Below are 27,725 nucleotides of genomic sequence, written 5' to 3'. Positions count from 1 at the left end.
ATCACCATCAGACACTGTCACAACTACATCCACTCACTATGGACACTATGTTGTTTCAATTAATTGATCTTTTTTTAATGGTGAATCCATCTATTTATCTAGGTCACATTCATTTAATTAACTATATATAAAGAATTATTGCTGTATTCTGATGGGAAGTACTGAAAAAATAATTCTAGACAAAATTGTTCCTTTATACTTTGATTCTTCTGGTATTCTATGTGAAACAGGTATAACACTGCATTCAATGGCTCGATCTAACCTGATGAACACTGCAGGAAAGCTGTCAGTGTGTACATTTAGTATCTAGTATGGAATTGGGACAAATCAATTGTGAGGTAGGAATTTGTCACTTCATCTTTCCTACTCTGGTTGTCATGACAATGAGAACAACCATAAAGCCATACTGACTTTATAGCAGCCCCCACATCCTAACCTAACCTGACCACCTCCTCAAATCATCACTGAGATTTCAAAAATGTTTTTTCAGGGCAGTAGTTTGACACTTTTAAGACAACAGCCTTTTGTCCTCTATCAACCTCAGCACTGCTTACCATGTCCCTTCCATAGCATGAACAAGCTAGGAAGAAACTGCATTGTACATATGATTTGGGCTAACAAAAAAAAGCAGGGTTGTTAGAGACTGGCAGCATACATTTGTGTAGTTAAATGAGGACGGAAGTGTAGGGTGGAGCAGGTCAAACCCCTTTGCTCTCACCAACACCTTTATTTTAACAGTCAAACACTCCAAATCTGAACATTTCCTCTACTTGATCTCCCTCTCACTCCTTTAACAGGAGCTCCACAGCAGGGAGTCAGAGGAGGTCAGAGGGGCTCCTCTGAGGAGCATCTGGACAGTGAGGCACCTCCTGCTTCACACCAGCCCAGAGTCTTTGGCCATCTTGAAGAAGGATCCTCTTTGAGCAATGAGATTGGAGGGAGAGTCAAACTCTGCTATCTCTCCCTTGTCCAACACCAGGACCCTAGAAGAGACAGAATAGTGATGAAATTATTAGAATCAACACTGGTACTACTGAAGGCTCAAATGTGCCTCATGCACCAGTGTGCAAACACTCTTATGCACCTTATCTTGTGAAGATGACTAATTCATATTTGAAATCACTAAATTACACATTACACAAATTACATTAGAATTCATTCATCCTGTTTATATGACAATAAAGCAAGAATAAGTAAATATTTATCCTGAGATAGTGATACCACTGCTGGCTTCTGCAGACAATGATACACACCAAGTGTTCAGTCGAGACAGAAAGCATTTGAAGTATTTGAGCATTTGAGTTTTACATTTTTTTGTTCTACAGGCTCTGCACTTCAGCAAATGAAATAATGGATACCAATTAAAATGCCATGTGTCAGCTTTAATTTGAGTAGGTTGAACCCCTAAACTTTGGGCACTATGTGTTACAAGGGCTATATCTCCCACACAGTTCTTTCTATACTGGTGTATGTATGTAGAATGTTAATGCAGTATACATTTTTTATTTATGATTGAATGTGTTGAAGTACAGAGCCAGAAGAAAATATCTGTGTAAATGTTATTACAAATATGGACTGAATGTAGGTATTAATATATCAAAACATTCTATCAAGTGTTCATGTGTGGTGTATGGTACCTGGTGTAGTCCATGATGGTGTTAAGGCGATGAGCTATAGTCAGGACGGTGCTGTCTTCAAACTGGGAGCGTATGGTGGACTGGATCAGGTTGTCTGTCTCCATGTCCACCGCTGCTGTGGCCTCATCTAGAACCAGGATCTTGGTCTTCCTTAGCAGAGCTCTGGCAAGGCACAGCAACTGCCGTTGACCCACACTGGAGACAAAACACAGAGATTAGAGGCAGCCCATCAGCAAACAGAGACACGTACATATGTCTACAACAGTGTGTTTGGGCTCAGGTCCAAGTCCTCACTGCTCAGGTTTTTGAATGGATAAGCCCATTTCAAGCAGAGGTGGAACAGTACTCAGATCCTCTACCTAGTGGTGAAGCTAGTTTACACTACTTTATATACAGTTAGCTAGTTTAGTCCAGTGGTTCCCAACCTAAGGGTGGGGCCCCTCCAAAGGGTCATCAGATAAATGTGAGGGGTGGTGAGATGATTAATGGGAGAGGAAAGAAGAAAAAGTCAGTTTCTTCAGTATTTGGACTTTTTCTCTAATCTTTGATTTTTGCTGAAATATTGGATCATTTGAACATTTATTGAAATGAAAGCATGTGAGAAGTTTAGAGGGAAAAATCACTATTTGGTGGAGCTGTTACCAACTCATAGACATCTGAAATGTGAGCTGACTACACACTGCTTTATGTAAGACGTCAAAAGACAAAAAGGTTGGAAACCACTGGTTTCATCTTTAACAATGTGTTGTATTTATAAAGCTTGTTATATTATCCATTGTGTCAAATCTTCATCTGAAAAGTTACTAAAGCTGTCAAATAAATGTAGTGGAGTAGAAAGTACAATATTTTCCTCTGTAGGAAGTAGCATCACATGGAAATAGTAATAGTAATTGTACTTAGTTACTTTCCACCACTGATTTCAGGTTGATGTAAAATAGTCCAGGGTCCTCTTTGAGTAGAGTAACCCTTTTCATACCTGTGAGGAGCTCATCTGTCCACCTGCTAAAGCACCTTTACATGTTGCAGTGTGTACTTCAGTGATATTAGTGCTACAGAGCAGGTTTTGCATGAAAACTAAATGTCTACCAGCAAAAGGAATGTCATCTAAGCTGCAAAAAGGCTTTTACTATGAAACATCTGTGCAGGAAGTGTTGACTGGCACGCTTTACACTAAATGAAAAAATGGCGAAGTAGAAACAACTGGGATGAATCAGTGAGTGAGAGCAGCAGAGTCGGTAGTATTACTTCTGATATGTCTCTGTTGTAGAAATGGAAGCAGTGTATACACACCTATGTCTCTTATAAAGATGGTTTGAGACAAAGGTCCACTAAATAAAGATTGGTAGTTTGTATGGCTGTATATGGGTCAATGAGGTTTCTTTGTGTCCATGTGGTTTAGTCAAATTTAAAGGGTTAAAATATGAAAATAAACGTATGAATAACTTGCACACATTCTTTTTTTGTGGACCCAGCATCAAATTTCTGCTTTTAATCCATTTTGATCCAAATGTAAAGTGGTGTAACCATAAAAACTTTGTACCAAATAATTCAACTTAAAAACAGTAAATTCTCAATAAAACACCATATCAACTAGTTTGGCATGATCTTACATTATAACTTTTATATTAAATAAAGGTAATGGAATACAATTGTTCTAAATATTACATTTACTCTGGGGAATCATGGAGATCAGGAAACATTTACATGTTTTAAATGAAGTCATTATTAGTATAAGTCCACTTAAATACACTGTAGGTGATAAAATATGTAATATTTATCATTCTTTTGTGGTTACACCATTTGAGATTTTCAGGAGCATTCAGTCTTACTTTTGGTAGAAAAATGGTGCAAATGTCATTTCAAATGATATAAAATCAACAAAAATACTAAATGTACATTTTTAACAAACCTGATGCTGCTTTTAAATCTAGTTTTTAACCTAGTTCACCTTGCCAACCCTTATTGGTCACTGACCCATATATGGTTTCATAGTAGTTGTACCTGAGGTTCTCTCCTCCTTCACTGCACTCATGGTTGAGTTTGTCTGGCAGACCGGACACAAAGCTCTTGAGATGAGAAAACTCCACAGCTCTCCATACTTCCTCATCAGTGTAGCTGTTGAAGGGATCCAAGTTCATCCTCAGAGAGCCTGAAAACATCACGGGGTCCTGAGAAGAGGGAGAGAGTTGTATATCTGGGCATCACATCATGGGACCAACTCTTTTGTCATCTGTGCCATAATGATTCAGATTTGAGCATTGGAGAAATTAAGAATAAGTTAACTTTTTGCCATTTCTGGAATTAATGGAAATACTGAATCTATCCTCCTCACATGTATCATCAATTTGTATTCTGCACCTAATATAATCAAAACTAACTACACAATACAAAAACTGACATTCATTTCCATCCCTGGCAGGCCACTCAGTTATCATTTAACATGTTGTTTAGTGTCCTCTCTGTACTTACCTGTGGTATGATGGTGATTCTGGAGCGGAGTTCATGTAGCCCCAACTGAGCAATGTCTACCCCATCAATCAAGATCTGGCCCTCAGCTGCCTCAATGATCCGGAACAGCCCCAGTGTTAGAGATGACTTCCCTGCTCCAGTGCGCCCCACAATCCCCACCTTATGGACAGATGTAGCAGCTGATGTTAGAATGGCCATAAGACACAAACCTACTGTACTCTCAAATTTACCAACAATCTCAGACCTTTTCTCCTGCATCAATTTTGATGGTGATGTTGCGGATGGCCAGGTCAAGATCGTGGCGGTAGCGCAGGCCAAAGCCTCTGATGTCTATGCAGCCTTCAGTGGGCCACCCTGGGGAAAGGGTGGAGGCCTCGTGTTTCCACTCTGCCTGGTGATCAGAGAGTGCACAGTTCAGTTAGCACACCAACATCCACCACAACCCCACCTACACTCTCTTTCACTTTTACTTGTGTGGCTCTGTTTGGAACTTGTATCTTGTGTAGATACAGAACTGGGAAACAGTGGTGGACTAAATATACTGAGAACTAGTAGAATAACAATGTAAACAGTGAAAGTCCTGTGTTCAAAATGTTATCTCAGTAAAAGTATAATCAAGAAAAATGTGCTTCAAGTATCAAAAGTAGAGCCCAACCAATATATCTGTCAGCTGATATTGGCCTATCACAGATATATCGGTATCGGCGTATATGTTAACCAACATGTGCAGATATTTTTTAAAGGTTGGATTTAATGTATATTTGATCCTTTTTCTTAATTCAAGTTTAATACATACAAGGCCTGGGCAATACATTTTATATATCGATATCGCAATATTTTTTAGATGTGGTCTTAGATTTTGAATATCGTAATATGGTGATATAGAATAAGTGTCTTTTCCTGCTTTTAAAGACTGCATTACAGTAAATATGTTATTTTCTGAGCTTAACAGACTGTTCTATTATCTATTTGGTCAAAAAATATTGTGATATTTGATTATGCCCATATTGCCCAGCCCTAATATATACGTACATACATACGTGTTTTTTTTTAGTTATACGTGTTTTTTGTAATTTAGTTAGGTAACGCTAGTTATAGTTATTTATAGTTATTAAATTCCCAGTGAAGTATACATTCTTTATATCATTATTGGGAAATATATCAATATCAGAACGTTTATACTCTTTAATATCAGTATCTGGATCCAGTATCAGTCGGAGTGTAGACCTGCTCTGAGATCATTTCTGTTATTTGACTATGATTATATAAATTAAATAAAACTCTAATGAAATAGTAAATGAATAAATGAATCAGAGACCCAAATTTATGTGCACAAGTACTGAAAAAGTATGTTTTTCATAATATGTGACATTTTACCCATGTCCCATGAAGAAGCAAGGAGGAGTCAAGTAAATCCTCCATCCAAAAACACAAAAGTGAATCTGGAATTAGCTTCTTTGTACCTCTTTCTTTGTGTCACTGTACTCTTTCACTTTCTCCACAGCCACTATGTTGGTCTCCACTTCAGAGGACATCCTCACCAGCCAGGTCAGAGAGGCAGTCAGCTGGACGTGGGACAGAGGAGAGCAAGATAAGCATTATATTAAAAACTGAAGGCTACTTGTTTTTAATTTCATGTGTTCATTGCTAACAGAGATATATTCATGTGTTTTTTTTCTACTAATCATACAGGCTTGTGTTGAATATTATAAAATTCAAAAATAGTTGGAGTTTTCAGATACATTCCTACATAGCATCCTGTAGGAAAGGGTGGTTTCTAACCTGGCTTCTCTTTGCTCCTGTAGACAGTGTGAGCACGAACATGAAACACAGGTGTGTAAGAGTGTTTACCTGGAGAGCGTAGGAGATAGACAGCCCCACAATGCCTGGACTCAGGCTCGCTCTTGCTATGACAGCAAACAAAGCTGCACATGACACAATGCAGCTTCCTACAAACTCCAGACGAACTGCCAGCCACCTACACAAACACATTAAGATATTCATTATTCTGAGATGCTGAAGGTGTTGATTATTCTAAGAACTAAGTGGTACATTCAGTGGAACTAAAGAGGAGATTAAAAGTCTGTATTTTTCATGACACATGGGGCATCTATTGCAGCTGGTGCAGGTACACTGAGTTCTAACACTGGTCCTGACCTGTTTGCTACTATGCCGGGGTAGTAGGCCTTCTGGTTGTGGTCCACCCGCTGGTCACTCTCACGGATGAAGCGCGCCTGTTCACCGAAGGCTCGGATAACTGAGGTGCCCAACAGTGTTTCATTGAAGTGAGTGTAGATGGGTGAGCGGCTGACGGACTCCAGACGCTTCAGCTGACGAGATGACGCTACATAAAACCTCTGGACAGAGGAAAGATAGAGCCGTCTGACAACATGATTCACACCAATTAACCTGAATCATACACAGTGCAGCTGGAAGCCGTGAAACACTTGCAATGCACAGTCCCTCATGTTAAAGGGACCAAAATGTGTGAAAGGACAGAAAAAAAGAATCAGAAAAGGAGTCATTTTTTGCATTTTGAAAATATAACACTAACCTGTACGAAAAAGTAAAGCAGACCGAGAAAAGGAATGATTACGGTCACCAGTGGTGTGGCAATCAGGATGATGACACACGAACCTACTACATTGAACATGGAGCCCATGAACATTTTAATAATGCTGGGGATCAATGAGTCAATGGTGTCCATCTCCTTGGCAAAGCGGTTGACCAGATTACCGCTGGGGGTTTGCTCAAAGAAGGACATAGGTGAGCGCAGGACGTCGTACAGCATGGACTGGTGGAGGTAGCGAGATGCCAGGATGCCCCCAATGGACATGGAGAGAGAGTAACCAAACACTGCCACACCTATGAGAGAGCAAAATGGTTTCTAGGGTATTTATATGTATGCTGCACGGTCTGAGAACATCAATTCATTCCAAGTCAAGAAGCCAAAAATAAAAAAAAAAGGTGTTAAAGCCAAACTCAAGTTACTTTTTTGTCGACTCACCCTGGGTCAGGCCGAGAGCACCGTACACGCCGAGTCTCATCTCTCTGTAAGGCTGGGTGCCATTAATTACGGGGTCGTCGGTCCACAGGCTCAGCCAGTAGTTGGAGAAGAGGGAGACCAGGTGATGGGTGAGGAACAGCAGCAGACTGATGAAGGACAGAAGCACTCCGATGGCTTTCATATAGGCACAGAACACTGACAGCTTGACCTGAGCACGGAGAGGAGACCAGCTGGGATCAGACTGCACGTGGATATGAGATGATGAATCCATTGCTCACATGTGAATATATGAAGTCTCTACCTACCCGTCCAGTACTGGCTTTGTCAGCCTCTGTTAGCTTCCCCACCTCGGCGTTCTTAACCTTCTTGTTGAGCACCTCTGCCTCCTTACCCGTCTGGGGTAGTTTGGATGCACTGCTGCTTAGACATAGAATAATACAGAGAGACACAGGAGCTTCAAAAAGAGGAACAACTAATATATACCATGATCAAACCTCCAAGTATAGGTCTGGTGATATTATTCTTATCCCCAACATATTTCAATGAATAGAGCTCCATTGTTGGTTTTCACAGTTTCACTCACCCAACAAGAGTAGTCACACTGCCATTCTCCATTCCTTTGCTTCCTTTCTTTGGCTCCAATTCTAAATGTAAGAAGGAAGCAAAAAAGTGTTGAGAAATGATTTAATCATCAACATTATTCCAAAAACACAGTCAGGGTTCATGGAGCAGATTCCCCTCATTCACAGCAGTGTAATTATTAACTTCTCCTTATTGAGATTAAGGAAAGTAAATAAAAAAAACGTGTGTCTCACCGTCGTTGTCACTGTGGTCGACAGCAGCGTATGTTCGCAGGAAGTCGGCGAACGCTCCCTCCGTGGCCATGAGCTGCTGGTAAGATCCCATCTCTGTGATCTCTCCTTCCACCATGACCAGGATCAGGTTGGCCTGGGGCAGGTAGCTCAGCCCGTGAGTCACCAGCACACGAGTCTGCCAAGAGCCACACACATTTGACATGCTTGTGTAAAAAGGTGGTAGCATACGTTTCAGTCAGTAAATCATTATCATATTGATTTTTAAGACATGAAGGTTCCGAGGAAGTTGTTTATATGAGTGGTTCTTGCATAAATATATAAAAATACCTCAAACAACACTGTTTCAGCTTCTTCTTCTGCCTGTGGCGTAAATGAATAGAAATACGGACAATGTACATGCCATCACAACTTAAATGTAGTCAGAAGTGGGCTTACATCCGTAGTGACAATAACTTGAAAAAGCTCTACTAGATCTTAAGCTCTACTATTGTGTACTGTGAATGAAATTTGGCATGTATGTTCAAGACTTACTGCAGGATGTCTCAGACACGTTTTGAACTTGCACTGCAGTTCATTTTACCAAAACGAAAGGAGTCTGTAATTTGTCTTTCTTCATTTGTGTTCTATGCACTTCCGTGTGTTTCACTGGGTACACCTGCCTTCTGTACTTCCTGTAGTTTTAATTTGCTGAACCTTTCTGTAGTTTTGTCCCTCTATATTCATAGTTTCTCTATAGTGTTGCAAAGTGGGAAGAACTGTTGGAGGCCCTGGTTATGGAAGTAAAAGTCCCATTCATTTTTTCTCATACACAATGTTATGTTTGAGTAGATCTATGGCTTTGATCAATATGAAACGTTCCTGTTTAAAGGATCAGTGTGTAGGATTTAGTGGCAACTAGTGGAGAGGTTGAAACTTCCCCTTCCAGGTGTGTAGAAGGATCTACAGTGGCAAAAGACTGCGTACATGACCATTTTGGGTCAGATATTAACTACCAATCACCTAGTACATTTCAGCAAGAAACAGCCAATCACAGAGCAGGAAGAAGCTAAATATTGTACAGTGTTGAGAATATTTATTTGGAATTAACTTTACCCTTGATATCTGGGTCACTTTTGAGTGAATTCAGCAACTCTGGCTATTGTTTTACAGAACGGGGAAGCAGCAGCCCCTCCCACTTCACAGATCTATGACTACTATAAAAAAAAAAAATCAGTGTGAGCCTGATACATACACACCTTGTCCTTCAGCAGACCTTGTGGGCCGATGACTTGATCAAAGATGTGTTTTCCTACGTGAGCGTCGACAGCAGACAGCGGGTCATCCAGCAGATAAACAGCACGGTCACAGTAGACAGCCCTGGCCAGGCTCACCCTCTGCTTCTGACCTCCAGACAGATTCACTCCCTGTACAGAGACACAGACAGCGCTCAAAACTACACAAGACAAGAAATAATGTCTATAGTCATCCTCTTGGTTGTTAGATGTAGAGATTTCTAAATCTTGATTCAAACCAATTGTAGACAGCTTAAACAGATAGTTGACATGTGTTCCATTCTGCAGATAAACTGACTGTGTGATCATGAATTGATACCTTCTCACCGATCTCGGTCTCATCTCCAGCAGGAAGGATCTCCAGGTCAGGCTGAAGGGCGCATGCCTCCACCACACGCTGGTACCAGGTCTCCATCCTCTCCTGGCCGAACATGATGTTGTCTTTCAGTGTGGAGTTCTGGATCCAGGCCTGCTGGGGAACGTAGGCCACTGAACCCTGCGGGACAACACACATCAGCTCACTCATGCAAGGACCACTTGTATGAAGAGATTGATACTAAGGTGGCACAAAAGAGTGATTAGGTTAGATTTGTGGAATGCACCAATTTTCTCATCGAGTTTTCTCACATGTGCTCCAGACCTGCTGGGTGAGGGTTGGAGTCATTACACTTGGAATCATTTGCCTTATTCTGATCATCTAGTAAAATACCTAAATCACATAACATGAACATTTAATATCAAACCAAACTTAGTTCAAAATGAATACTGTATTCACAATATCATCATCATCATCATCATCATCATCATCATCATCATCATCATCATCATCATCACCACCACCACCACAGGTGCCATTTTTATTATCTTTTAGATTTTATTATTTTATATAGGCATATTAATAGCTAAAAGCTAAATTTGCATCTGTAGTCACTGGACACTGGTCAGCAGTGGCACACATTGTTGAGCATGTGATTAATAACAACTAACCCGTGATTTAAAAGAGAATATCAATGTATCATATAATTACACACACAATTCATCATGATACAATTTACTAAATATAAAATTACATTTCCTATTTCAATTTTAGGTGTGGACTTCTAGGGCTGATTTCTTGCACAGGGATTAAGTCTAGTCAAAGACTAGGTAGTTTAACATTGACTGACTGCTTATCATCAACAAAATGCCATGAAATGTACAGAAATCTGCTCCCCAGTGGATGAAACACTCTGATTTAATGTGCCCTATGCCTGTAGGCTGTGCACAAATGTGAAGAGTTTTTAACAAATAATCTAGAATCTAAGAAGAACCAGTACAGTACAATGTCATTACATGTAGTGTAATGACTTCTACCAGTCAACTTTACTACTGTAAGATGAACAAACTACATAATGAACTTCTTGACTGGTCCAGTTAGTGCCAGTATTCATTTATTATGCAAAAACTATGACAAAGACAAGACCAAAACTAAATAAATAACTTTTGAAATAGAAAACTATGATGAAATGTGCAACAATTTTCATCAACAAATAAAAACTATCAAGTCAAACACAGATGAATAGACTAATTAATGAATCACCATGTTGATACAAACTCACAATTACACCCTATCCAACAGTATCCTCTACCAACCAAAAGATTTCTTTTCAGAAGCTTCTTGACCTCTATCAAACAGCATGCTGCAGTAATGTCAGTGAACATCACCAGCTTTTAGAAAGAAAACTGATTTGTACAATGAACTAATCCACTGAAAATTTGACACAAAGCAGAAACAGCACAGCTGGACAGCACATTGACAGCTGTCTATTGAAAGCCAGGCTAATGTTAATTTAACATTATTATGGGCTGTGGGTGTTGAAGTAATATTAATGGTATGTTCAGTCTGCTTTCTTTTGTTTACAGGCTGTCACTAAGAATGAGTGTAGGATTACTGATTGCTATCAATCACTAAAGGAATACTGCTGCATTAATGTTATTCAGTATTTTAGCGGCTCATCTTTCACCCAGACAGTGAACAGTATTTTAGTATGAGTGAGTGAATGTAGCTTATGAATGATCAGAGTGAGCAGAACAAGAGTTTAGAATGATACACTGATTTGGCCTATAGTCATTTGATGTTACTATCTACTATAAAGAGGTCAAAAGAGAGAGAGAGAGAGCAGCCACCTTGACGGCCACAGCTCCTTCAAGTTTGTCCATCTCTCCGAGCAGAGCAGAGAGCAGCGAGGACTTTCCTGATCCCACGTGTCCCACCACAGCCACCAAAGAGCCTTCTGGGATACACACATTCAGCCTGCAGACACACAGAGACATTCAACTTTCTTTACTTCAATTAAAGGAATAATCTGGGGGGCGGGGGGTTAATAAAGAAAGAATTGCATACGTATGAATCAATGTGTTTTACTTCTAAGTTTTAAAAATATCTTATTTTGGTTGCTGCTTTGTGTGATAGTGTGGGAAAACACACATAATCAGCAAAAAGAAGCAACTGAATTTTTTATTGTCTTGATGGAATGTTGATATTATATGAGGAGAATATGACAACATTTAGCCACAACAAGCTGTGAAGTTGTTGATGCAAACTGCATAGATTACAGAAGCTGCCTTAAGGCTGCCTTCAAAATATTCCACATTGCTTTTTGCCTCTCCTATAGCAGCAGGTTGTTACTTTAGACTGTAGCATGTGACAGAGCAGTGAGCTTTCCAAACTGTATGGCTGAGACAGACATAGAATACTGTCATCTGTGTCATCAATCAGTACATTGTAACAAAGGTCGTCCTGAGCTGATTCACAGGATCAGGTCCAATCTGAGAATCAAGACCTTATGCTTTCAACTGTGTTAATACTAAAAGCTGATTCCAGAGTTGATGTTGGAGTTTAAATGATTTGATAATATATCAGCCATAATGATGAATGACATGAGCAAATATTTATGATAAGTATCCTTTAAATGTGATAATTTAAGAATTGAAGTGACTAAGATATATGATGAGTTAAATGTTTTATAGCTTGTGTGAATCTGAATTCTCCCGGGGGGGTTCAATAAAGATACATGTCATCTCTCTCATCTCATACATTATTACATTTGTACATTTAAAATTAGAAAATAACTACAAATACAACGAAAAGATAAATAAAGTGTTAAGCTGAACTGTAATAAACATTAAATGAAGTTGTGTTGTGTTGGCAAGCCTGTATTATGAACATTAATTCTTTTTTTAACCATTTTGTCACAGTATAGGACACACACCTCTTGAGTGTGGGTGATTCAGATCTGGACCAGCTGAAAACTCCTTCCACTATGGAGATACTGTGAGGAGCTGGAGAGGAAGAAAGAAAGGAAGTACGAATATACTTTTACTTTAAATGTTTCCACACACACACACACACTTGTGAGAGAAGAGGGAGGAGACAAAAGACAAAGCAACAGAAAGAGAAACTCACAGCCTGCTACTATGTTATGATCCACACTGTCCTCCTGCAGCTCCTCATGTGATAGAAACACTCTCAGACGCTTCAGGGACACACTGGCCTGGACACACACAGACAGTGACAGTGTCAGCTTGACAGGGACTGACAGCTACTAAATGTTCTTATACACACACTTGCATTTATAGATGATTTCTGTTTTGTCAAGTTTCCTGAAATAAAACCCTCAAACAACAGAAAGATTGAATATGTAACCCTCCATATTATTTAATATAACATTAAGTCATTTCTAAACCATTATGACATCAAGTCAATTGATGATTAGCTTACAGCAGACAGGCTGGTGTGTGTGGAATAATGTAGAGCTCAATAAAGGGTCAGTTCACACAAATTGCTGATAAACATATTTGCTCATTAACCTGTCAGGTTTCTCTGCATACATACAGTTTTGGTTTTATGTGTCCACATTTTATGAGTTTGGACATTTTCATGTGAAAAATCGTAGAAATTGTAGAAAATACGCACTTAATATTAAGTTATAGACACGCAAGTGACCAGGTGAGAAATCAGGCAATGTGGTGAATGAAACACCTCTTTCACATGAACTGTACCTGGGTTCTTACTGCAGTGATCTGATATCTTAAATGTCATGTGAACAAGAACCAGTTTCCATAATGGGATACACGAGTAGGGAAAGCTGATTTCCTCAGCTTCATCTCTCCTGGTGAAAGCTAATTTCTTGACCATGTATACAGATAACTGAGTTTCTAATCAGCCTGTGACAGCAGAACAGACATCACTTTAAACAAAGATATTTGTCATTGTATTGAAAATGATTCCATTGAAAGTTTAAGTTTACACATGTAACTCAATACTAAACACATCGTGTAGACACAGAGGATTGAAGCTGCTCATGCTGCCCCTTCTGTGTAGACATAATATAAGCAACCTCTAGAAATCCCTTTCCATGGCTTAACGTTTAACTATTTGTAATATTCAAATAAATTCATGCAGTAAGGGAAAATATAACAAAATAAATACAAAACAAAACCAAACACTGGACTTCTTCTTCTGTTCCTTATTACACATTGTGTGTGTGTGTGTGTGTGTGTGTGTGTGTGTGTGTGTGTGTGTGTGTGTGTGTGTGTGTGCTGAGTATGTGAATGGAGACACACCAACCTGCACCATACTGCTGATGACCATTGGCAGCATGTTGAGAGGAAAACGAAGGATGTTGAATAGAGCTAGAGACACAAAGGCCTTCTCAGCATCCAGCACGTTCTCTTCATCGCTGAGCACGTACACAGTGAAAGTGGACAGAGCAACCTGTGTGGTAAGAAGGGAGGAGTGAATGAGAAAGTGATTTTAAAATGATCGTGATAACAAACATTTTATTTGTAGAAAGTGTTTAAAGTAAAGTCAATGAAGTGTTCCTATAAATGATGTGCATTTCAGACAGTCTGTGACTTGTATCATTCTGTCCAGTCTGTAGAGTTGGTGATGTATCTGTAGTTTGGCCTGTGCTGGACTCACCAGGAAAGGTGCACAGACCCAGGTGAAGGTGGACACTGCACCCAGGTATGCGGCCTTCTTCAGGACCCGGAGCTCACTCTCACGGATTTCTGACACCTTGTCCTTAAAGGCCAGCTCCCAGGCGTACAGCTTCAGCACCTTGATGCCGTTCAGCATCTCATTCATCAGCTTGATGCGATTGTCCTTACTCTTCATCTGAGCCACCTGCAAACACACAGTGCCACAAACACAAACAAACTTAACAGTGGATCCTCACTACACACAAATTGGTTGAGCAGTTATGGTGTGTGTGTTCCATCTCTGTTTATACGTATATGAGTGAAAATAACATTACAAAGGCTGGAAAACCCAGGAAGTGGACCTAGTCATGAAGGTTTATATGGCTCAGAGATGGAAGAGAAGATTCATGTAACAGTGTGTGTCTGTGGAGAAGTATTACCTGGTAGGTTTTGGTTTTCATGGCGATGACAGCATTAATAGGAACCATCAGAACCATCACAGCCACTCCAGCCAGCACAGACGGACCCAGGTTCTGCACAACAACAAAGAAACAACAATAAAAAAACATTAAGGAATGATCCAGAAGAAAATGTTATAAAATATGAAGAATACAACAACATGTTTGAATTGTGAACATTTGCATATATAAAAAGTGTGTATCAGCTGCACAAAAAATTACATTTTATTTCCACGAGTCCAGTTAAAAGAAATGAGTATGTGGTGTTTTTACAACTCTCATTTGTAAAAATGAACAGTATGTAAGGGTTAATAAATAAATCACCCAAAATAAAATATTTCATGCCAATAGGAATCAAATTAAAGAATTTTTCATGCCATTACTTAATTTTTACTGCCTGCTGCTTCATTTGTAGATTATCAATTCCAGAAAAGTGACACTTTTTTTCTTGTGTGAACAAGATAATAAATTATAAAGATAATAAAGTATAAATTCATAAAACATGATAATTTACTATAACTAATTTACTATAAATTCATATATAACTAACTGCCAATTTCAGATGCACACAGGCACCATAAAATCTAGAAAAATCTGCTAATGTTGAAACAAGCACCAATCAGAGGGCAGCCTCAGGTCACCTGCTTGCCACAACTTGAAGGATGTTCATATACACTCATATGGCTGGTGCCCCTCAGACAGGAGGTGTACATATTCACACAGAAATGGACAAAATTCAATATAAGTATATTGGTGAGGACCTGTGGGACGGTTGTGAGGATTGTATATTGTTTTTTTTTGGTGGTTTGTGGCTGCAGACAATGTATTCAATCATATGTACATTTTTCCTTTATTGACTATATTACTTATGCTTGTTGTAAGTGTACTGTGTTGACTTGTGTTGCATGTGTACTGGTGTGTTGCCTGGTTATGATGGTGCTACAGCTGCTGTGTAATCTTACCTGCCAGAGAAAGTAAAGGGCCAGTACCACCTGCAGAGGAGCAGACCATATCATGTTGATGTAAGTGATGAGGTCCATGAAGCGCTGAGCGTCCACTGACATCAGGTTGACAATCTCTCCCACTGTGGAGGTACGGCGTGCTGCGCTGCTGATAACCAAGGCCTAAAAGAGCACATCCAGGGAGGGATACGCCCCTACAAGGGTTAGAGTCCAACTGAAGATCACAGCTGACCATAATGAATGTTTGACGTTACTGTAGGATTTAATCAACTTCAAATTGATAAATCATGACGGCTGGTGATGGTTTGTACTTTTGCAACATTTTGGTTATTCTTTACTAAAATGAAATGTAAAATCACTATAAATAATGTGCCTGTACCTTCCTGTAGACTGCTCCAATGATGGCGGTGCGCAGACGCATGCCTGAGACGAAACAGACGTGGAAATACTTCTGGAGGATGAGCGACTGCACACAGGTGCATATGAAGAGCAGAGCTGTGTAGAAGAAGCCCTGCCAGGAGGGGGCGCTGGAGTTGTTGACAAATGAGATCAACAGCCTGGATGATATCAAATGAAGAAAGTTAAGTCAGATTTCTTCGTAATGCTAAACACACCGCCTTGAAATGACATGACTTAACTTATCTGAGCTATTTATATGAATTATTTTCTTAACACTGTTCAAATTTCTCAAAAATGCCATTAAAAAGAAGGTATGTAAGCAGAAAAGAAGATCAAGAAGATCATCATCAAAGATGAAGCACCTGCACACTTTTTTTTAACCTAGTTTTAGTCTAACTTTTATTCAACTTTATCAATTTTATTTCATTTTACTTTTGTTTTGTCTTTTTAACCTAGTTTTTACTAACTTTTAATAAACATCTTCTCTTATTCTCTCTTTATTTATTTATATATTTTAATTTCTCTTATCTATTTTTCTTTATTTACATTTTTAAAACAATTGTATCATTCTTTTTTCTCTTGCATGCATTGGTCTCAATTATTTATTTTTTCTTTGTTCTTTCTCTTTAAGTTGTCTTTGGTCTACACTTGTTCTGTTTCATCAGCTTGTCCATCAACTGTGAAGCACTTGAATCAAGGAATCACACATTTATTGATCAGTCAGATCAACTATTGATACTTTCTAAACACATCTGTGGTTCAACATTTGGTAAAGACACTTTTTATGAACAGTGTAAGGGTTAACAACCAACTGGTGTCTTTTATATGGTCTTCATGCTCCATAATTGGACTATAAAGGAGGTAGTCTCTGAATTCAAGCCCCAAACAATGAGGACCCTAACCCTAACGCTAACCTTAGTTTATGAAAGGGACATATATGAACCCCATTTCATACAAATCAAATACTGCTACCAGGTCATTTCATTAGGGTCTATATTTTGAGGGGAAACTGGGGTTACATACCGGAGGATCTCAGGCCCAACGAACATGAGAATGTCCTGGATGAATTTATAGAAGCAGGAGATGAAGAAGTATGGCCCGAAAGTCAGGCACAGCGCCCAGAACAGGGAGGGCTCCTTTGTCTTATGGGGTTTTTTAACAATCAATATTTCGGACTCCTCCACAACTCCATCCTGTTTGCCCTCATTGCGCTGGACCCGCTTGGGAGAGTACAAAGTCTTCTGCTCTGTACTGGGAAGAAAGAAGGGAAGGAAAGGCAAACATTCAAAACTCAAAATAATAGAGTTTGTTGAGGAATATCCAAAAATCTTTTTCTCCACTCACTGGACCTCTAAAAGCTGGAGTCCAGATTAAGTTTCCACACAAAATACATATGTTCGTGTTTTATTCAGTGTAGGTTGAATAAAACTTTCAGAAAGAAGTCTGAAATGCTAAATGGCTATACTGTATAGTTTTTTCTCTATGTGTGATTTTCATATTTGCTTGCAGTTATACCAAAGAAAAGATGAATATTCCTGAACCCACATAATTCAAATGTGCTGGGTATAGTGTAAGAATGTAGAACATGTTTAATTCTCTGCAGTACTGAGCTCCAGACCTTTTGACTTTTTGGCACTCTGTGTTCCAGCGATGTACCAGCTGTGGAACCACTCCCTGGGAGCGGTCATCAGGGTTCAGAGACCACAGGTCCTTCTCCTCTAGGGGGTGCTTGAAGCCTACGATCATCATCCTGGTGAAGAGAGAAGCACGTAAGTCTCATAATACAAAGAGGATTAGGAGGTGCAATCTGAGACGGAAGTGGAGCAGCAGGGTCACGACTTACGAAAGCAAAACAATATGAGCAGTGTATGAGCACGCTGCATGAGCACGCTGCATGAGCACTGTGTATCTCATCATGTTTACTGTTCTGCAGGAGTGTTTGGTGAAACCGTCACACAACAGATAGGTGTGTGTGTGCACAGAAACCAGACAACTGACCTTCACTGTTTTTTGGGGGTTTTCAAACCTCGGGGCTATGGCTGGATCTAGCACACGGGCAATCTGGGCAAGTTCCCAAGGGCCCTTGAGCAGCCCTCAATAATGGTAGAAAAGAAATGTGTTTTTGTCGGGCTCTACAGAAATACAACACAAGGCTAGATCCATTCTCTTGATGTTGATAATTATGGTCACTAGTATGTCCAAAACACATTTCTAGCAGTACTTTTTTAAACTGTGACATTTATTTATTGTTTTTATTTATTACATTTAGCTTTGTGTGGAATATGTCTGAGCGAATGTGTGGAGGATGCGTTCTTTTCAACCTACAGGCACTCCAATTTCATTGTATGGTTTTTTAAGAATGCAGTGAAAATAAAGACATCTATTCTATTCTATTCTATTCTATTCTATTCTAAATATTGAGTTCCAAGATTTCTACCTGGCAGCAGTGTTATCCAATCAGAATTAAATAAGTGTTGTTTCGGGGAGATGAGCTTCAGTGCCCAGGGGCACTGAGCAAGAGTGCATTAGTACCCTAATGCACTCTTGCTCAGGATAGCTTCTTTTCACTTTGAACTCTCTTATATTAGTATGATTGAGTTAGAGATAAATAAGTATAATAAAAGACCAAAGAAAATTGTTTAGGGGTTCAGGTATATGTTGTAGTTTCTGTTCAGGTATCTGATCTGTTATTGGCTGTTTCAACAGTTGAGGTAACAGTACACTGTGGGAAAAGAATTCCACAAGCCTCAGCTCTAACAACGCTAAGCTCTATATACACTTACATTTTTGAGATTTTTCAGCTTTTTGTTGAGTAACGTTGTTTATCAGTCTACAGTGCAAATGATAATGACTTACAGTTGTTTACTGAATGATAATCATGTTCTCACTCTGAGTTAGAGACAGTAATGGTTGGCATCACAACACAGTGCACCACATCAACTGTCTGGGGGACTCATGCATATGCATCAAAGATGCCCTCCAACCATTACCTACCTAATATGAAAGAACATGAAAAAGTTCAACAATCTTGTTAAAATCTTTATAATAACATCTACTTGTTTCTATCATATAAATAAAATAATACAGAAATATGGTTGGAAATAAGTTTAACGGTTGGGTAGAGATGTGTCCCCTGCTTCACTGAAAAGTCCATTCTCAGTATATGTACACTGTAGGCTTCAAGATTCTAAATCCTACTTGGCTGAGTTGTATACTGGAACATGACTGGCTCTAAACTTGTTGTGATGTCACAAATCCTGCTGATTAGATACACCTTAAACTCATATTTAAATAGAAACTTTATTCTTTCAGCAGACAAATGTGACAACAGTCTTCTACTGTCAAACATTATTCTGCACAGTACAGCTGAAAACAAGAATTCAAAATAAAGATGGTTATCAATTTGCTTCCAGAGATGTAAGAAATCCAAGACAAGGAATGTTAGATCAAAAACAGCAAAGAAAAAATCTACACTTATTACTGTGCTATCCACACACACACACACACACACACACACACACACACACACACACACACACACACACACACACACACACACACACACACACACACACACACTTTAAATGGGGTCAAAAACAGGACAACACTAAGATTAAATATTACAAGTATTATTGTAAGTAAGTATTAATGCTCTGCTTACTTTGTGATCCACCAGAAGGTTATTCTGGAGAGGAAAGAAGCTCCAAACTCAGGACAGGGATTCTGCACACATAAACATTACGTTCAGAAACAAAGACAAAATATTTTCCTACTGCTGAGAAACAGATCAGACCAACAGAGAATGAGGTTTAACAGCAGAAGGTTCACAGAGATTACATATATGATGTACATACATCTTCTCTTCTCTTCTCATCATCTCTGATAGAAAGATAGTAGCAATCTGCACGCCGTGACTACACGCTTTACTCGTTCCCAAGCAACCTGGCCTGATGCTATGTATGATACTATGTGCTTCTTGAACTTTTGTACAAATGGTCATGACAATAAGAATACTGTAGGATTGATGAGATTGATGAGCTAGCAGGAGTCACATCATGTGTAATTCCAATTGTGGCCAAATCATCCACAGAGGTGTCAGAGGACAGTCTGTTTGTTTTCTAATTCTAATGGATGAAAACATTGCAGACACCCAAAAAGTGAACTGACCCCCTTTTCTCCTCTCCTCCTACAGTGGGGGTCTGATAGCATGATGACCAGAATTAAAAGCCAGATGCCTGATAAACTTAACAACTCAATAAAAAAAAAAAAATGACCTGGATAACTCCACAGAAACAGGAGCTCTGGACTGAAGAGACTCACTTATCTCCACACAGACTGGGAGATTTCTAAGAATATGTGTTGTTTTCTGAACTGCTAAGATCAAGGATTGGTGTCAAATAATGATAAAATAAATGTCTTTATAGAAGTTAAGTTTCACTTTCCAGAGTGTCCCTCAGCAACCATTTATATAACCATTTATAATTTGGTTTATTTTTGTGTGAGATTATTTGCTTCATCACGTATTTTTAAGATGTGTAGTTATAAATACAAATAAACGTCTTCATTATCTAAGAAGTTGTTGTTTCTTTGAATACAGCAGAAATGTGGTCACTGTTAAGAACTCAAACTTCAGATAAAGTGTGAGTAAGGAGTGTTGACACAGTGGACGTTTATAGAAACATCAGCCTTCATAGAGAGGAGCAGGGAGGGATAGAGACTCACCGGGTCTTTAACGGCTGGGGAGAAAAGGGGCAGCTGGTCTGACAGACAGGACAGGAACAGAGCAACCAGCAGCAGAGCGTAGTAGATATAGAAGGTGGTGTACCTCCACACACACACTGTTGATGGCTGAAAAACACAAAAAGTAACACATTGCTTGTTTGTGAGGCATTTGGCAGCTCTGAAGGTAACTGTGTTTACGCTCTCAGGAATGAGAAACTTTGTTTGGTTACATTTAGTTCAGTTCTAATGACTACAGACTGACCTGGTCCAGAGCCTGGAGGATCTTGGACCTGAACGTGACTGTGGCACACACCAGAGCCAGCAGCCAGTAGATCAGCATCACTCCAGATGACTGAACACCTTTCATCCTTTCGTACTGGATTAACAAGGTGGCCAGCAACTGGAACACACACACACACACACACACAATTATAAATCATACTGCACAAGACACACACATACATTTTAAAACAAATACAATTCCATCCCTAGAACCATTCTTCAAAGTGTAATAAAGAGGAAGGCAGTACATATTGCCAAGGGTGTCATTTCCATTAGGGATGTGGGGGAACATGTGCTCTCATTTTCATGCACAGGGTGTGAAGCATACTGCTGTTTACATGGGATGCACTGAGCTTATTTCCTCAAATGTGCTGGTTTGTATCGAGGGCCACACGAGTCACGGCAAGAGGAATAAAGCATTCATTAGTTTCACTAAACTGGGTTGGAAAACACGTCCCTCCCACATCCATGTCATACGTCTGAATGTTAGGTGATAGCCAATCAGATAGCTTGTTACATCTCAGCTTATGGCCAATTTGCCTGAGACAATTTCTTATGTCATGTCTTATGACATGAAGAGGTGAAATGACTCAGCAAATCCATTAGTGAATAGGACAAGGAAAAGCAACAAGGACATGGAAATACAAATAGAAAACTGAGTTGCCCTTTTAAATGCCTGATTAAAAGTTGTATTCTTAATTTAGTTTGTGAATTCAGTTATTTATTTCTGTTTTTAATACTGCATTTTGAAATTGGCTTTGAAATTCAATTATTTATTTGGGAATTCATTCATGTATTTTTTAAATGATGTTTGATGGTGTGGTGAAAATGAGTGAAGTGTCCATTTCTTAAATATGATGGCCCACAAACCTTGATACAGTATTCTTTCTGATCACACCCCATACACATGTGTGTCACAGGTGCACCTGATGCACCAGGGGAATATTAAAAGTGTGTGTGGTTGTGCTGGATACACCCCCACCACACTGTGCAGGTCACACTTGACTATAACGTTAGGGCACTTATTATTTCAGTGGACTATTTTACTTAAGCGTCTCTAAACATTAAAAAAAATAAAATTGTCATCTTATCACCTTGCACTCAAAGTAATAAGCTTCAATGCAAAGTAGATTAGTGCTGCCAGTCTTCCTCTGTGAACTTCATTCCTTATATGAAAAATGTTATTAGAATGTTAAATGCTCAAATTGAGCCTATTATTCATATTTACTACATACCTTTACACTGTATACAAATGCTTATGCACTGTAGTTATATGTTCTTTCCACTAGAGGATATTCAAATATTACTATTAAACAGGTGATAGCTTTCTTGCTAAATAATAATTAAGCTTTAGCACAAAATAAATGGTTAACACAGTAACCAGTAAACACATTTATTAAAATACACATTCAAATAGTAATTTCTACATTTGATTATGATTTTTTTTTACTTTTTGATTTACATTTGACACCCGAAATTCATTCCAACAGCTCTACTGCAAATAACACTAAACTAAACAATATCTAATCTAAACTCAACTAGTCAATTTCATCTAACATCCAGAACAAAAAATGAAAATTTTAATAAATTCCAACTACACTTGGCTCTGCTGATCAATCTTTATTTATATAGCACCAAATCACACCAAATGTTATCTCAAGGCACTTTACACATAGAGCAGGTCTAAACCGTACTCTTCTAATTAAATTAAAGAGTCTCAACATTCCCTCATGAGCAAGCACTCACATGTCTATAGAAATGACAAAGATCAACTCACCATGCTGAAGCCCAGTAAGGTTGGACTGACTAGGTGAACGGGTGCAGGTGCTCTGCTGCCATGACTTCTTTCCCAGAAAGAATAGAAAACGTCTGCCCAGCAGATAATCCATAATAGAAAGCCAACAGCCTGTAGACAGAACAACAGCTCTCAAATTCATGTTTGATGTATGTTTTCATTAACAGTAGACAATGGCTCAATAAGAAGGACCTGCCTACAAGGAAGAGAAATCAATTAAATGATACTAACGTTTAAATGTCGTTTAACTGATTTGTCAAAAGAAGTGAGGGAGAGAGAGAAGAGGAGAGAGACAAAGAGAGAGGTAACACTGATGACTTAGTTATGCAGTAGAATAAAAAAAACTGTGCCTCCATTCTTGATTCTGTTGCAGAAATGCAAATCAAATACACATCCATGGCTTGATGAGCACACTCATACCCTAAAAAGAGAGTGAAGTGAAAGTGGAAATCTGATTAATCACAGGCATCTAAATCTAAAAATCTAATCTATCCAGTAACTGTTCAGGTAAGAATGGCTTTCAGACCACCATCATAAACCAACAGTATCATTCAATACTATCAACTGTGTTCTTCACCTTCCAAGCATGAGTACGATCCTTCTAGATATGAAGAATTCCTTACATATTTTCATAGACACATCATCAACATCAGAGACAATTTTAGTTGCCTAATCTAATATTTTATAGGTCGGTTAAAAGACTCCCTAAAAAGAGAGCAAGAGAGAAACAGAACATGAAGGGAGAGGAAGGAATGAAGTGCAACTGACAATGTACTATTATTAGATATTTGTGAAATGTAATATAATTCTATATAGTTGTGGTTTATCAGTTAAGTGTATGAACTACACAGTATAAGGTCTCTGCTAACAGTGACAACCAGACAGAGAGCTGTCTCATAAGAACAGGTCCACACAGGTTTATTCACATGTCTCCTGTATGAAAGAGGTGTTAGTGTTGATTTATTGCTGTGGTCTAGTATCACAGGTTACATTGTTAAGATGTACCTCTTACAAGATTGGTTGTTTCACAAGTTGTTTAACCTATCTGAGCATGAAACCTCAGGACACACACTCACAGGTCAGCCCTTTGCTTCCATGTAGCTTATCTCAGATCTGAATCCACTGTCCTGTTTACGCCTTCTCACTGAGGCCTCTTTCACAGCATGACACAGCAATATATGTTCAGAACACAGCAAAACAAACCCAAATACTACACCTGATAAACCCAAAATATATTAATGATTCATTCACTTTGACAGACTTGAGGATTAAAAGTGTCATGAACAAAATCATATGCTATATGGAAGTGACTACTAAGAAAGTAGGGGACAGAGTGAGGGGTTCAAATATTTAAATATGCAATCAAGTTAATGGTTAAAAGGATTATATAGATGGAGAACTCATCCATCATTTAAACCTACTCTGTCCAAGAGCTCTGGAGCTAAATCCCAGTTTAGACTGGGTGAAACAACAACAATTAGATGTCATGTAGGAAAATTGGTACACTGGTCATTTGACACATGAACATTTACAGTATATTACTTGTTAAACTAGTTTCACAGATCATCCAAGTGATGGACCCATAGAAGCAGGCCCATACGTGTGTGTATCCCAGAATTGAATAGTTGTCTTTTAAAAGGATATTTAATAGATTATATATCTTCACATCAGAAATAATATGATTGGTCTACAGTGAGCACAGGGCTGTGTGTTGTTTAGATTCTGCTGTTGCTGTTGCTGCAATGTGCAGTTCAAATCTTATCTGTTGATTGAAATAGACAGAAAGAATCTGTGTTACCAGGGCTTCATTAATCCTGGGACCCAAATCACTGAGAATTAGGTTTTTGTAATAACTGGATATTTCAGGTAATATGTAATAATGCTGAACCCATATTAATGATAATGTACCAATTCTATAATACCAAACATACAGTCAGCTCATTGCTTTCATTGTGACAACCAGACAGAGAGCTGTCTCATAAGAACAGGTCCACACAGGTTTATTCACATGTCTCCTGTATGAAAGAGGTGTTAGTGTTGATTTATTGCTGTGGTCTAGTATCACAGGTTACATTTTTAACAAGTCAAGATGATCAGGAGTCACATCACTCACAGTTTTGGCTTTGTTGAGGTGACTCATACATATGTAGCCATGGTTATGGCTGCGGAGGTAGATGAGGTAGATGGGAGCACTCAGCCAGAGGTAGAGGCATGGCAGCCACACCAGGACAGTGTTCTGGAAGCACTGGGTGAGGTCTGGGTTAGAAGTGTACCATGTACGGTTCCAGTCCTGGTCAGTCAAGAAAGAAAATCATCACAATGTTATTAAAAGAAATGACTATTAGCCAAACTCATATTACACAGAGACAAAACATTCAATGTTATTTCATGTTTATGAGAGAATATTAGTCACATTAACAATGAAACACTGTGGATATCATGTGTAGCATAAATACTGGGGTAGAAGTTTAAGAGTCCCATAATACAGTGTTGTTCCCTATACAGTGAGCCATCCAAGAGTCTGATTTAAACTCTTGAGTCTGGTAATGTTTCATTATTTCTAAACACTTGACATTCCATTGCTGTCAAATTTTGCTGAGTAAGAAAAACACTTAGCAGATGATTTCTAGGTTAAGTATTTTTACTTCTGCCTTTTATAGTCTCTATATTTCCTCTTTGCAGCAGGTTTCTTATGAAGGCTCTGTGAGTCCTGTGCACATTATTGACCACAAACTAAAAGAAGCAATATACAAATGCAAATGTTAACTGTGTCATGTAACAGTTTATACTTTTTCCAGTTAGATGTTGTAGTGGTGGTCAGGTTGTCAAACAGTCTTTTGTGATTATATTTTTTTAGGAAAATTTAAACAAATTGTTGAATAATCTTAAACAATTTTAACAGTAGGAGGTGTTGTATTTAGCCACTTTGATTGATTTTTTACTTACAGCCAAAAGGGTCTACAGCTGCTTTGTATCCCTCCTCTGAAAACAGAATAAAGCGTCTCCAGGTTCTTTGGTATATGAATTTTGAATACCGTGCAAAATATTTTGTGGATACCCTTCTGATATTAACTCAGTTTAGGGCATTCCCAGAATATGTGGGAGTGGTTAGCCTCCATTGGTCCACATTGTCTCCAACACATCAAACTTACAGTTTTCCTGGTCTATTTGAACTAATAACACACAAATCACTGTATTGTTCCTGTCTATATTGATCATTGAATAGTCACAGTGTGGGTTGGATCAGGTATGTGAACTCTCAGGCTACTGATGTCAACAACAGATAACTGGAGTCAGGAGTCAGCAAACCTGGAGTCAAATCAATGAGATTGGAGGTGTGGGTTCACTTCTAAAACCACTCACACATTCTGAGTTTGCCATGAATGAGGAGCATCTGCTGATGTGGAGCAAGACATATCAGAAGACTCATGAAAGTCATGTTATAGAGTCAGTCCACAGTTAGATTAAGTGTCTATAGATGGAGATGATTAAGTACTAGAAGCTGGTTAAGATGATTAAAAGGGAACAACACAGAATGTTCAGTGAAATAAAACAGAACCCCAGAGTTACAGCTAAAGGCTTAGAGACATGAGAGGACACCATGGAGAGGAAGCCACTGAAACTAAAGAAACATCACTGTGCCTCTGTGTTTTCCATAGTGTACATTGATAACACACACTACTACTGGTAAACTGTTCTATGGGCTGATACAGTTGTATGGAAACGTTTGGGCTCCCCTTGACAAATCACATATTTTTCTGCAAACATTAATGCATAGATACTTTTTATGTCAATTAAAAAATATATATATCATTGAGGCGTGAGCAAAAGTTAAGGCTCTCTGGTTTCAGATGTTAAATCAGCTGGTCAGGTTTGAGGCATCATTAAGAAACATCAGCTGGTGCCAGTTTCAAATCTTTCTTTCTTCTTTCCAAACTGTTGTGTGAACACTCAGTAAGCAGCAGCTCCTCACAGTGCAGCAGAAGCTACAAGAAGACAGCAGAGTGTTTCCACACCGTCACATGTCATGAAAGCTCAGAGAGAAGTGCTCGTATACTGATGTCCTCATGTGGGTGTAAAAAGCAGCAGGAAGGTTGATCACACTGAGCAGTGATGGTTCAGAGATGATCCAACAAACTAAACCTTCAAGAGTCAGTAGAAGAAAAGCTGAGCTGCTTCATCATTGAAACAGAACATCTACTGAAGAGCTGCAGACTGATGAAGGTTAAATGAAAGTCTTTAGACATCATCAGTAAAGGTCTGTTAGGAGGAAAAAGACGCAGCATTAAGCAGCTATTCATCATGGGGGAGGATCTGGGAAACGTTACAGATTCCACTAAATATCAGTGAATTCTGGAAGCAAGAAAAACAGCTGAAGTTTCTATTACAGGATGATGATCCTCAACAGACCTCCAAATCCACCATGGACCACCTCAAGAGACCCTCACAGACCCCCATGACACTTAAATAGAACTGAACATCTGTGAGATCTTTAAAGAGCTGAGAATGTAAGACAGCTCAACAATATTTCACAACTAGAAGACATGAACCATGTAAGACTGTTGCATTTATGCTGATTAAAATAATAATGAAAATGAAATTTACTCGTGAATAAGAGATCTGTGGGTAATATATGTCCGTTTGGTAGTAGTTTATAGCGTCCTCTCCACATGCGCGTTCCCGCGACGAGGGGGTGCTTTTCACGGCAGGGGTGCTTAATTCGGCACAACACCGGTGCTAATGCTGCTCCACTAGCATGTGCCGGGTAGCTCATAACAACAACTGGACACACTTAGAAGATAACGAAAAAGACATGACGGCTATAAAAATAAACTCACCCAAAATGGGTCGGAACTGTCCACACTGCAGAACGCATCAAACCCCATTCGCCACCTCACAGTAGAAGATAAAAACTTGCTGTTAGAAGTGGTTTTAGAGCTCAGGTT

The 27,725-nt window shown here is 38.9% G+C and overlaps 1 protein-coding gene across 1 annotated transcript; it reads right to left on the bottom strand.

Annotated features, from left to right (window-relative positions):
• Positions 1-448: 448 nt before the first annotated feature.
• On the bottom strand, positions 449-27,725 carry abcc1 (ATP binding cassette subfamily C member 1 (ABCC1 blood group)). Its single transcript, XM_062438379.1, has 31 exons — positions 27,618-27,725; positions 24,893-25,069; positions 22,762-22,890; positions 20,965-21,102; positions 20,703-20,828; positions 19,642-19,703; positions 17,599-17,730; positions 17,004-17,231; positions 15,961-16,138; positions 15,582-15,743; positions 14,602-14,694; positions 14,163-14,366; positions 13,809-13,955; positions 12,645-12,732; positions 12,451-12,520; positions 11,366-11,492; positions 9,519-9,695; positions 9,164-9,331; positions 7,929-8,103; positions 7,716-7,757; positions 7,419-7,585; positions 7,114-7,321; positions 6,661-6,971; positions 6,264-6,463; positions 5,958-6,084; positions 5,570-5,671; positions 4,351-4,497; positions 4,107-4,265; positions 3,639-3,805; positions 1,638-1,832; positions 449-983 (listed from the first exon to the last, which is right to left on the bottom strand). Exons 1-31 carry the CDS (start codon positions 27,663-27,665, stop codon positions 875-877), a joined length of 4,563 nt encoding a protein of 1,520 aa, XP_062294363.1. The 5' UTR covers positions 27,666-27,725; the 3' UTR covers positions 449-874.

Source organism: Scomber scombrus, chromosome 18 (assembly GCF_963691925.1).
Source record: "Scomber scombrus chromosome 18, fScoSco1.1, whole genome shotgun sequence".
Lineage (NCBI taxonomy): Eukaryota > Metazoa > Chordata > Actinopteri > Scombriformes > Scombridae > Scomber > Scomber scombrus.
The sequence above is the reverse complement of the archived record's forward strand: the minus strand, read 5'-3'. Positions and strand labels throughout refer to the sequence as shown.